General features: G+C 41.2%; 1 protein-coding gene across 1 annotated transcript in view; it reads left to right on the top strand.

Moving 5' to 3' along the window:
- GLB1L3 (galactosidase, beta 1-like 3) overlaps window positions 1–13151 on the top strand; it is a 123407-nt gene that overhangs the window by 21772 nt on the left and 88484 nt on the right. Inside the window, exons 6-8 of the mRNA XM_006892850.1 lie at window positions 6629–6721; window positions 10394–10475; window positions 11143–11207. Coding sequence (XP_006892912.1) covers window positions 6629–6721; window positions 10394–10475; window positions 11143–11207 — 240 coding nt within the window. The remainder of the gene's footprint in view (window positions 1–6628; window positions 6722–10393; window positions 10476–11142; window positions 11208–13151) is intronic.

Below are 13151 nucleotides of genomic sequence, written 5' to 3'. Positions count from 1 at the left end.
ACTAAGGTGCACCTGATACAGGCCATGGTCTTTGCAATCACTTGTTATGCATCAGAGAGTTGGACAATGACTAGGGAGGATAGGAGAATTGACGCCTTTGTGCTGTGGTGCTGGAGAAGAGTATTGAATGTACCCTGGACTGCCAAGAAAACAGATTCATCCTAGAGAGGATTAAACCAGGCTACTTCTTGGAGGCAAGGATTCTGGGGCTTCATCTGACATACTTTGGACATGTTGTAAGGAAAGACAATTCTTTAGAGAGGGACATCATGCTGGGTAGAGTAGAGGAACGGCGCAGGAGTGGAAGACCCTCTGTGAGGTGGATTGATTCAGTGACTGGAGTAATTGGGATGGGTGTGTCAGAGGCAATGTGATTGGCACAGGATAGAGCAGGGTTTAGGGCTGTTGTACATAGGGTCACTCTAAGTTGCAAACGACTCGACGGCACATAACAGCAACAACAACAACAGTTTTATTTATTTCAGTAATGTCAACCGAATTCTCCTATGTTGGGGATTTGAACCTTCAATGTCAGGAGTTGTTCTTTAATGTGACTGAAGGACATTTCACAGCACAGATATATCACCACTTACTTAACTCCTCTGTTCACAGATTTTCTTATGCATCTAGTTCACAATTTTTCTTTCACAAATTTTACTTTCTACTGGATTCCATCTGTTGTCATTGTTGCTAAGTGCCATGAGTGAAGTACAACTCATAACAACCCTATGAAACAACAGATCTGAACTCTTGTGCCTTCCTCATTATCTCTGACACACTTGAGCCCATTGCTGCAGTCACTGTGTCCACCTCATTCAGGGTCTTCCTCTCTTTTGCCAACCCTCCTCCTTTCCAAACAGGAGGTCCCCTTCCAAGGAATAGCCTCTCTTTGGACATCATACCCAAAGTATGTGAGAGGAGGCTTAACCATCCTTGCCTCCAAGGAGCACTCTCAGGTTTCACTTTCTCCAGGACATATCTGTTTGTCCTTTTGGCAGTCCATGGTATATTTAGCACTCTTTTTCAGCACCATAACTCAAAAGCATCAATTATTCTCCTGTCATCCTTATGCACTATTCAGTTTTCAGATGCAGAGTAGGTGGTTCAAAAGACTATGGCTTGAATCAGGCACAACTTGGTTTTTAAACTGACATCATTGCTCTTTAAGATTTTGGAGAACAATCTGAAAAACAATTTCAAACCTCTAGTTGCAGTACTGAGAGACACTATGGAAAAAATCTTGAGTGAGCAAGGAAGCATTTAAAAGAAGATGGAGAAATACACAAAATCACTGTATGAAAAGAATTGGTCAAAATGTTTCAGGAAGTTCCATATGATCAAGAGCCATGGGTGTTGAGGGAAGCAGTTCCAGCTGTACTGAAAGCAGTGGCAAAAAATAAGACCACAGAAATCAACGGGATAACATTTGACATATTCCAACTAACACCTGGACACACTTACCAGAATGTGCCAGGAAATTGGAAGATAGCTATCTGGGCAACTGACTAGAAGCGATCCGTGTTTTTCTCATTTCCTAAGAAAGATGACCCAACAGAAATTGGAAAGTATCGAACAATATCATTAATAAAACATGCACACAAAATATTGCTGAAGATCATCCAAAAATGGCTTGAACAGTATATTCACAGAGAACTCCTGGGTTCAGAATAGGCTGTGACACAAAGGATATATTGGTGATGTTAGATGGGTCTTGGCTGAAAGCAGAGAACAGTAAAAGATTGTCTATCTGTGTTTAATTATTGACTATGCAAAGACATTTAATTGTAGGGATCATAACAAACTATGACTAACATTGAGAATAATGGGAATTCTAGAACACTTAATCATGCTTATCTGAAACCTATACCTAGACCAAGAAGTTGTTTTTTGAACAGTGAAAGGGCCTACTGCATGATTTGAAATCGAGAAAGGTGTGCATCAGGGCTATATCTTCTTCCCATAACTATTCAATCTGTATACTGAAAACAAATCATTTTATAAGCTAGACTACATAAAGAAGAATGAATGTAGCGTCAGGTTTTGAGGAAGACTCATCAACAACTTGTTTTATGTAGATGGTACAGCCTTTCTTGCTGAAAGTTAGGAGGACTTGAGGCACTTGCTGCAGAAAATAAAAAAGCCTTCAACATAGATTGATTGCAAATCAACATCAAGAAAACAAAAATCCTCACCACTGAGCCAATGTGAAATATGATGTTTTTGTTGTTGTTGTTATGTGTTGTTGAGTCATCAGTGACTCGTAGTGACCCTTTGTACAGTACAGTCTGTTCTATCCTTAGCCAGTCTCACTGTCTCCAGCATACTTACCCCTATTACCCCAGTTACTGTGTTAATCCATCTCATCCAAGTGTCTTTCCCTCCTGAACTCTTCCTCCACCCTTCCCAGCATGTTGTCCTTCTCCAAGGGCCAGTCCCTCCTGGCAGCATGCCCCAAGTGAGATGGAGCTTCAAAATCCTTGCCTCCAGGGAGCAGCTTGGTTTCACCCTTTCCATGACAGACCTGTTTGTCCTTTTTGATGTCCTTGGCATGTTCAATACTTTTATCCAGCACTACCACTTAAACACATTGATACTTCTTCATTTATCCTAGTCATTTTCCAGCTCTCTGATGCATAGCAAGTAATTGCAGAGACCATTGCCTGGATCAGGCACAACTTAGTCTCTAGACTTACATCATTGTTCTTCAGCACTCTGGAGAGGTTCCTGACAATAGATTTTCCTAATGTAATTTTTCTTTTGATTTCCTAACTACTGGTGCTAAAAGTGTTGATTGTGGAACAAACCAAACTGAAATTATTCATAAACTCCATCTCTTCTCCATCTCTTTTGGTGTTGCCAATAGGCCCAATGATGACATTTTTTTTTCTTAATGCTGAGATTCAATCCATATTGAAGACTGCAGCCCTTGACTTTCTGTAACAAACGTCTCAGATCCTCCTCAGTTTTGGCAAGCAAAGTTGTGTCACCTGCATAATTCAAGTTGCTGTTGAATATTCTTCCAATCCTGATGCCACATTCCTCCTCATAAAGTCCAGCCTCCCAAATTATCTGTTCTGCAGATAGATTGAAAAGGTGTTGGAAGCAGGTTGCATCCCTGACACACTCTTTTCCTAGTTTTGAACAACAGCGGCATTTTCTTGCTCTGTGCTGATGAATGCTTCCTGGTCCCAGTGTAGGCTTAACATGACAGATGGAAAGAAGATTGAAATTGTCAACAATTTCATCTTGTTTGGATCCAAATTAACACCTTTGGTACTAGGATATAGCACTGGGAATCCCATCAAGATGGCCAAAATGAACCCAGGAACATGCAGCTCCAGTTCTTTTTTTTTCACTAAATGTACATTCATTCTTGACATACTGGTCCAATAGGCAGTGTCATGATGGATGGAGAGGAGATTGAAACTGTCAACAGCTTCATCTTGCTTGGATCTACAATAAACACACTTGGTATGAGCAGTCAGGAAATACAGAGATGCATTGCAATGGGAAATTCTGCAGTTAGGGACCTCTCCAAATTATTGAGAAGTAGAGATGTAAGTTTGATGACTTAGGGGCATCTGATTCAGGCCATGGTCTTGCTGATTACCAGCTATGCATCTGAGACCTGGACAATGAATAAGGATGACATAAAATGAATTGATGCATTTGAGCTGTGGTGTTGGAAAGGATCACTGAACATTCCATGGATGGCCAAGAAAATGAGTAGATAATGTCTTGGAAAGGGTGCATGCAGCTGGAGTGTTCTTTGGAGGCAAGAATGTTCAAGCTTTGCCTCACATACTTTGGACATCTTGCTAGGAGGTTATATTCCTTGGAGAGGGACATGATTTTGAGAAGGGTGGAGGGTCAGTAAAGGAGAGGAAGACTCTTCACCAGGTGGATTGACAAAGTGCTTTTGTGTGTCAAGAAGTGTGAGGATGTCATAGGACAGGACTAGGTTCAGATCTTTGTTCACAGGGTCACTGTGAGTCGTGCTTGACTCGATGGTACCTAACAACAACCACAACAACCTTCATTCTATACAGAGCACTCACGAATTTGATAGAAGGGCTATATCCTCTCCTCTGTGTGTATTTGGAGCTAACTCTGGTGGCCCAGTGGTAAGAAATAATATTGTCAACCCAAAGGCACACAATTTAAATTTGCCAGCTGCTCCATGGGAGAAAAATGGACAATTAACTCTGGCCTCTGAAAACCCCCTAGAGGATCAGTTTGGAGTGTTATGAGTCGAATTTGACTCAATGACGTACAAAAGCAATATTTTTAACAGTGAGAGAGTACAATAATGAAAAAAATACTCTAAATTCATAAGATTATATTTCTTTAGTAAGAAATCATTGGCGTCCTGTTATGTGCATTGTAGAAGTTATGGGGAGCAGTGCAGATGTGGGGTACTTGCCTGGTGAGTTCAATATGAGAAAACCAGGTACTTACATAAGAGTTAAGTTTTTCCTATTTAGCATAGCTGCTCTAGTGGAAGCACAAGAAGGTCTTGATGGGAAAAGGAGGTTTAAGGTGTGCTTTCCAGAGAAAGTAACAATCACCTGAAGAGTAGCAGGCCTCATTAGCCAGCTAGATAAGGGGCAATGGTCAGGAATCTCCAATGTGAGTTAATCCTAAATGACAAGGTACTGAGAAGTTTGACTAATAAAAGGAGCTCAGCTTGTTTGGAACATAGAATATAAAGTGGAAAAATAGCAAAAGAAGAAATTGCAAAGAAAGATGGGCTAACTCATGACAGTTTCTCTGTACAGTCTCAGGTGAATGACTTTTCCTCTGTAAGTAGTGGGAACCTAGGAATTACTTTGTGCTGTGGCAAGAAGTTATAAGATGCTTAGAGAGTTTATTCTCTCTCCCTTATATTTTAATATTTAAGGGAGTCTTTCTTAGGTGGAGAGGGCCCTGATGACAGTGTTTAAGCACATATAACCTAACCGAAAGGTCAGCCCTTCTGTGGGAGAAAGATGTGACAGTCTGATTTCGTAAAGATTACAGCTTTGAAATTCTTATCCTGTTATACCTGCCCTTCAGGGTAACTATAAGCTTACTTATTCTGAATTGATTTGATGACGAAAGGTGTAGGTTTGCTTCTTCTCAGCTGAAAAACTGGTTGCAGTAATACTGGAGAGTAGTAATAGTGTTTAGAACAAAAATGATAATAGAGGAGAAAGGAGTGGACATATTTGAAAATTGGTTAGCAGGTACAAGTGACAGGACTTGATATTGTAATGTGGCAGTTGACTTAAGAAGGAATAAAATGACCCTTGGAATAACAGGACCTCTTTATTTAGAATAAAAGAGAATGAGCAAGTTTAATGGCTGAAAGTGGGCATAGTCTTTCTTGCATTGAGTTGGATGTACCTGTGGGAGATTCATGAGGAAGACAAGGAACAGGTTATCACACAGTTCTTTGATTTATCAAATAATTATGTGGGTTAAAATCTCGAGTGATGCAAGAAACATCGAAAGAAGATAGAAGGAATACACAAGGTCACCATACCAAAAAGAATTGATTGACAGTAGCATATGATCAAGAACCAATAGTACTAAAAGAAGAAGTCCAAGTTGCATTGAAAGCATTGGTAAAAAAAGAAAACTATAGGAATTGATGGAATACCAATCTAAGTTTTTCAGGAAAGAGATGTGGGCCTGGATGTGCTCATAAGTCTCTGTCAACAAATATGGAAGTTATCTGGTCAATTGACTGGAAGAGATTCATATTTGTTCTCATTCCCAAAAGGATGATCCAGTATCCTTATGATATTTCTGAAGATTACTTTAAAATTACTGACACAGTACATTGACAAGAAACTGCAAGAAATTCAAGCTACATTAAAGGGATATCTTTGCTGATGTCAGATGGATCCTTATTGAAAGCAGTGAATTCCAGGAAAGTGTTTACTTGTGTTTTATTGACTATGCAAAAGCATTTTTGTGGACCTACCCCCCAGTTAACTTTTTAAAAAAATAATCATTCATTGTTGCAAAATTTCCTCTCTCCCCCTACCCAGTCCACTTTGCTGTGTATCTTTTATTCTGGGCTGTTTTCATACAAATAATACCTAATCATATATTCCTTTTAAACAGTTCTTTTCTTCATTTGTTTCAATGCAGTGTCAATTATTTTTCCGCTTTTTTTAGTTTTCCCCCAGCCTCCATATCACTCCTATTTTGTAACAATTTTATTATGCAGTATTTGTCCTTTTGTGACTGAGATATTTCACTCAGCATAATGTCCTCCTGGGTCACCCATGCTGTTTAACATTTTATAAGTTCATTGTTTTTCAGTGTTGTGTAATATTTAATTGTGTGAATATACCATGGTTTTTCTATCCATTCATTTGTTGATAGGCACTTGGATTGTCCTTGCTCTTGTGAATAATGAAGCAGTAAACATGGGTGTGCATATACCTGTTTGGGTGGCAGCTCTGTTTTGTTTAGGGCATATTCCTAGTAGGGAATTGCTAGGTCAAATGGTATTTCTAGTTGCAACTTTTGGAGAAAGCACCATACTGCCTTCCATAGTGGTCACATCATTGTATGTTCCCACCAGCAGTGAGTAAGGGTAGCCTCACTCTTAAACTCTCATCTGCTTGTGTCTCAGTATCACTCAGGAGGCCCTATTATTGCTGTCCAAGTGGAGAATGAATATGGCTCCTATAATAAAGATAAAAACTACATGCCGTATATTCACAAGGTAAGAAATATTTGACATGTTTTGTATGCGTATTTGCCTGCCTCTCCACTCAATCCTTCTCTTTTCCAGTATGAATTTTCCAAGTCCCAACTGTTTATGTGACATATGATCAAGTTAAATGTCTCTGCAAATTTACAGTATAGCTATGTACTTAGATGATTGCATTATGAGACGAAAATTTGGAAATAATAGATTGTTCTTATTTTGGTTATTATCCCTCAAATCTGAAATTTTCATTAAAGCTGAAATTGGCAAATCAGCAACTGCTTCATGGAAGAACAATGGCCAGTCTCCTCCCATGAGATTTACTGCCTCTAAAAATCCACCATAGGGTCAGCTATAGGTCACTTGTGACTCAAAGGAATACAAAAGTAATACATGTCTGGTAAGAGTTCAGGTGGCCTAGTGGTAAGAAGCTGAGGCGCAATCCCAAAGACATGAAGTTTAAATCCACTAGTTGCTTCATGGGAGATAGATGACCAGTCCTCTCCCGTGTGATTAACTGTCTCTAAAAACCCCCTGGAGAATCAGCTAGGAGTCAATTCTGCCTTGACAGCAGACATATCTGTAGTAAAGAATACTGCATAACATCACTATGCTAAAACAGGACTGACACGGGGCTTGGGGGAAAACTAAGAAAAGAGGAGATAAATAATGAACACAGATGAAGGAAAGAACTGTTTAAAAGAATTATATGATAAGACATTATTTGTATCACAGCAGTCCAGAATAAAAGGCGCACAGCAAAGTGGACTAGAGATGGGGGGAGGAAAGGAGGAAATTAAAAATGTAACAATGGGCTCTCTGCTCCTCGTCGATCCAGATTGCCCTCTCTTCTTGTGCAGCCTCAGCCGCATCCCTGAGACACGATGGTGAAGGTCGGAGTAAACGGATTTGGCCGTATTGGGCTCCTGGTCACCAGGGCTGCTTTTCACTCTAAAAAAGTGGATATTGTCACCATCAATGATCCCTTCATTAACCTCAACTACGTGGTCTATATGTTCCAATAAGATTCCACCCATGGCAAGTTCAATGGCACTGTCAAGGCTGAGAATGGGAAGCTGGTCATCAATGGGAAAGTTATCACTATCTTCCAGGAGCGAGATCCCGCCAGCATCAAGTGGGGTGATGCTGGTGCTGAGTATGTTGTGGAGTCCACTGGTGTCTTCACAACCTTGGAGAAGCCTGGGGCTCACTTGAAGGGTGGTGCCAAACTGGTAATAATCTCTGCTCCTTCTGCTGATGCCTCCATGTTTGTGATGGGCGTGAACCATGAAAAGTATGACAACTCTCTCAAGATTGTCAGCAATGCCTCCTGCACCACCAACTGCTTGGCTCCCCTGGCCAAGGTCATCCATGACAACTTTGGCATTGTAGAGGGACTCATGACCACAGTCCATGCCATTACTGCCACCCAGAAGACTTTGGATGGCCCCTCTGGAAAGCTGTGGCGTGATGGCCGTGGAGCTGCCCAGAACATCATCCCTGCATCTACTGGCGCTGCCAAGGCCGCGGGCAAGGTCATCCATGAACTGAATGGGAAACTTACCGGCATGGCTTTCTGTGTCCCCACCCCCAATGTGTCAGTTGTGGACCTGACCTGCCGTCTGGAGAAAGCTGCCAAATATGATGACATCAAGAAAGTAGTATAGCAGGCATCAGAAGGGCCCCTCAAGGGCATTCTGGGATACACTGAAGACCAGGTTGTCTCCTGTGACTTTTAATAGTGACACCCACTCTTCCACCTTCAATGCTGGGGCTGGCATTGCCCTGAACGACCACTTTGTCAAACTCATTTCCTGGTATGACAATGAATTTGGCTACAGCAACCGGGTGGTCGACCTGATGGTTCACATGGCCTCCAAAGAATAAGATCCCCTTGGACCACCAGCCCAGCAATAGCACTAGAAGAGAGGGAGACCCTCAGTTGCTGGGGAGTCCTTGCCCCAACTTGATCCTCCCACACACTGAGAATCTCACACCCTTGACACAAGTTTCCATCAAATCCCCCTGAGAAAGGGGAGGGGCTTGGCGAGCCCATCTTGTCATGTACCATCAATAAAGTACACTGTACTCAGCCAAAAAAAAAAAAAGTAACAATGAATTATTATTATTATTATTTTAAAGTTAACTGAGGTGGGGTAGGGAGGAAACTGCAACAATGAGTGAAAGAAAATTCTGTAAACTTTCATTAAAATCACAGTAAAAAAATAAAATTCTTCAAGAACGACGTGGTCAGTAGCTTACAGCTTGCTAACCTTTAGTGGTTATACACTTCTTGTTTGTTGCTCCTCTGTGCAGAGATTTCTCAATCCAGAGGAGAATATTGTCCTGCCTGGTGATCTCCCCACATGCAGGGAGCTGATGAAGTTTCTCACCAGCCTTGGGTTTCTAAGCAGGTCGCAAAGCTCCATACTCTGCCATGAGATGATCTCTTCATCTCAGCTCCTGCCTTGGTTTGCTGCGCATTGTCCACACCTCTGATGGGATGGCCGTGAGAGCAGTGACAAGGGCCATCACGTGGACAAGCAGAAAGAGCACTGAAATGAAGGAATGAAGGGTGGGGTTGGGCCACATGATGCAGGCTGCTCCTCTCCTGAATTGTAACTGCTGGGGCTGAGCAGGTGCAGGGGTTATTGTCTTCCTTGATTTTACCTAGGTTCAGTATAATTCTACCTATCAGAGTTTTTTAGCTAACACTATCTTTTTCTTGATTTTAAAATATTACCAATGTTTTTCTCCTCTCAGATCAATAAACATATATGATACAGAGGCATATTTTTACCTTGCTCTCTGGTCAACTGTCTGTTTGATACATACTGTTTTGTATTTTCTGACTGCCCCTGCAGCTGTGATAGGCTTTTCTGTCTCCTTTAACAGTGACCAAGTGCAACATAGGTGCTACAGCATTGCTCTCTAATCTCAGAACAGAGTATGTGCCCCAGGACTTCTCCCCTCCCTTTCTTTCTTAGATTCTACTCTGGGATATCTCTGTTAAAGTCTAAAAATAAAACCAAAAACCTCAAACTCATTGCTCTCAAGTTGGAAACAACTCATAGTTGATTTTCCAGTAGGTTGTTGGAGGCTGTAAATCACACGGAACAAGATTACCCATCTTTCTCCTGAGGAGCCACTGGTGAATTCAAACCCCTGGAGAGGCACTGTCTCTTGGGTTAGCAGCACGAAGCCCTAAGGACTATCCTACCAGAACTCCCTCCTGTTAAACTGTTGCTGTCTTAGCTGACCCTCAGGTGGGTTTTCAGAGGCAATAAATCATATGGGAGGAGACTGCACACATTCTTCTCCCACAGAACAGCTGGTGGATTCAAATCCTGTAACTGCATTGGCAGCTCAGCTCCTTACCCCTAAACCCACCAGTGCTCCCTGCTCTTAAATTAGCAGCACAAAACCTGCTGTGCAATGTGTTTTCAGTGGAGATTGATACTGTGGATATCTGAGCCCACACTCACTGCTATGCTATTGCTGTTGACCACTAAAAGCACCAAAATGACTATACCAAGATAGAAATTCTGTTTGCTAAAGATCAGTCTTGGAGTTCAAATCTCACCTATCTACATCCTGGCTGTATTTATTCCCCCTACCCCATGCCCACCCCTTTCTTTTTTTTTGGTGGCAAGAAAAGAGGGCTTATTTTTGTTGTTTTCTCCACAGGCCCTGCTGCAAAGAGGGATTGTTGAATTTCTCGTTACCTCAGATAATGAGAAAGATGTGACCAAAGGCCACATAAAAGAAGGTACCAACTTTGAGGGTCTTGAACAAGAATTGAAGCTCTTAGTTAACTTAAATCTTGAACTAAGTCAGAGAGGACCAAATATATCTCTGATGCCTCTCTTTTTCATGTCCATTGACATAGATCCCAGAGATTTGGTATTACTGTGCATGAAGGATGAAGTCAAGGCTGAGAGTGTCCTCTCTGACTGCATCACTTGACCTTGTGCCTGTTATCTTTAACAGATTGTTGTCAGGGATCTTACTGGACAGGCTCTACTGGTCTCATCATTTCATTGTGGCTCAGAAATCAATTGGGGCTGGGAATTTAAAAGCCATGTGGAGAATTAGGCAATAGTTTTTGTATAAGAAACTTAACCTAGGCAGAGGCTTGAGCCTGAGAATTTGTAGTCAGTCTCAGAATAGAGACATGGTAAATCCTGGAGAATAAAATAACAGGACTGTTCATTACTGAACTGACTCAATGGCAATAAGAGAAGATTAACTATTACTTGTCTTGCCTTTCTTATTTCTTGATGTCCTTGCAAGTGTCAGATGACGGGTTGTCTGGGAAGCCACTATACACTGCAATGTGGGATGCACCCGTTACCTTTACTGTAAAGTGTGCCTTTCCTCTGCTGTACCCTTCTTCCTTCCTTGATCCCTTTAACATCACCTCTTTCTCTCTACAGTGTTTGCCACCATCAATACGGACACGCTTAGCAAGAAAGTATTTAGTCAGCTTAAAAAAGTGCAGGTGAGGCCCCTCCAAAACGACAAGCCTTTGCTCTTTTGCCTGGCATGACTTCCTTATCCTAAGTGGCTGGCATTCAGTGAAAGACTTAACTTTTCCCTGGGGCGTCAAGCAGAGTCTCAGGTCAGTTTCAGAAGTTTATGCCTTTTGCCTTGGGGAGTCAAGAAGAATAGCACTTGCTTAGATCACCTATTATATGACTTCTTCTCTGGCTTGTTGTTGTTGTGTGCCATTGAGTCGGAACCGACCCATAGCTGACCCTCCAACAGGTTTTCAAAGGAAGTAAATCACATGGGAAAAGACTGCCCATCCTTCTCCCATGGAACAGCTGGTGAATTCAAATTGTGTGTCCTTGGAATTGTAGTGCAGCTTCTTACCACTAGGCCACCAGAGCTTCCTAATAAAGAGTAGGAAGGGGAGGCAGGAGAGAAATCCTTGTCATAATAGCTAGGAAAATTAATTTGTCTTTCTCTTTGAATGTGGAGCTTAGCCATGGACTTTGTGTAATGTTTACAGAGAACTTGTGCCTCGTTTTGGTGTCAGTTTGTGCAAATTATAGGAGTGAATGAGCATTATATCTTGATTCTTTAACAAATGGTGTTGCAGAGTGGCTAGTTTCTTATCAATGGCAGCAACAGAGATGAGTGTCTGTGAACCAAACACATCCATTCCTTCCTTAGTATATCGTTTATCCACAGAGCAGCTACATCAGCTCTTAACACATGACACTCTGTTACCATATCCCTGGTTTTCCATGAGTTGGAATAATACTCTGATCCCCAGCCATGGCTGCAAACCTGTAGTGACCCAAGCCTGGTCTTCATTTATACGCCTCCCTCACATTGCCCTTCTCATTCCCTCACCAAGGATTCTGCTGTTTCTGCTTTTGCCCAGTACCTTCTCCAACACTGAACCTCACAGGATACAGTAAGACCTCTGTTTAACACGCTTTTCTTTCCTCATTTATTTCTATATGGTCTTCACCCTACCAATAAGAAGGGGCTATGCAGAGGTGGGTCCATAGCTGTCTCTAGTTTTAATTGTCTTAATGAAATCCTTTGAATTTAAAAAAATAGACAGAGTTGTACAATAATCACAATAGTCCAAAATATCCCCTTATGCCCATTTTCTCTTAACCTCAGACAACCACTGTGCTGCTTTCTCTCTGTATATATTTGCCTTTTCTAGACATTCCGTGTAAGATGAATAGTGCAGTAACTGGAATTTTGCACCCGGCATCTGTCACTTAGAATAGTGCTTTCGAGCTTCATCTTTGTTATAGCATGCTAATTTTTTTGACAGCAGATGTGTATACTGAATTTAGCAAATTTTGTCTTTACAAGAATTGTTCTCTTGAGGTCTTATGCTTAAAGTCATAGTTATATTCAAAGATAATAATATTTTTTTCCATACGTCTTCTTAGTATGTTAATATGACTAACATGCTTTTGGAATGTTGAACCAGTCTTGCATTCCTGGAATGAATTCTTCTTTATTGCAATGTATTATCCCTGTGAGGTAATCAATGACCTTACATAACACAATTTGGCCTCTGTTCTTAATTCTTTTCCCCTTCTTTTATTATTATTATTAACTTTAATGAAAATTTACAGAGACTTTGGATTTCCATTCACTCATTATTGCACTTTTCTCCCTGCCTACCCCTCCTCCACCAGTTCACTCTTTTTCTTTGAAAAGTAAAAGAAAATTTTTTTCACTGTTATACAATCTTTCCCCCCAGGTCCACTCCACTATGAGCCTTTGTTCTGGATTCCTGTCACAACAATGATACCTAATCACATATCCCTTCTAAACAGTTTTCTCCCTCATCTCTTTCAATGCAGTGTACGTTATTTATCCCATCTTTCTCAGTCTTCCCTCAATCCTGATGTCAGTCCTGTTTTACAATAGTAGCACTATGCAGTATTTGTCCTTTTGTGACTGAGAT

This window comes from Elephantulus edwardii, unplaced genomic scaffold, assembly GCF_000299155.1.
Source record: "Elephantulus edwardii isolate Elephantulus edwardi_28Jun2011 unplaced genomic scaffold, EleEdw1.0 scaffold00120, whole genome shotgun sequence".
In the NCBI taxonomy this organism is placed as follows: domain Eukaryota; kingdom Metazoa; phylum Chordata; class Mammalia; order Macroscelidea; family Macroscelididae; genus Elephantulus; species Elephantulus edwardii.
Note: the sequence above shows the minus strand (reverse complement) of the source record. Positions and strands in the feature narration are given on the sequence as shown.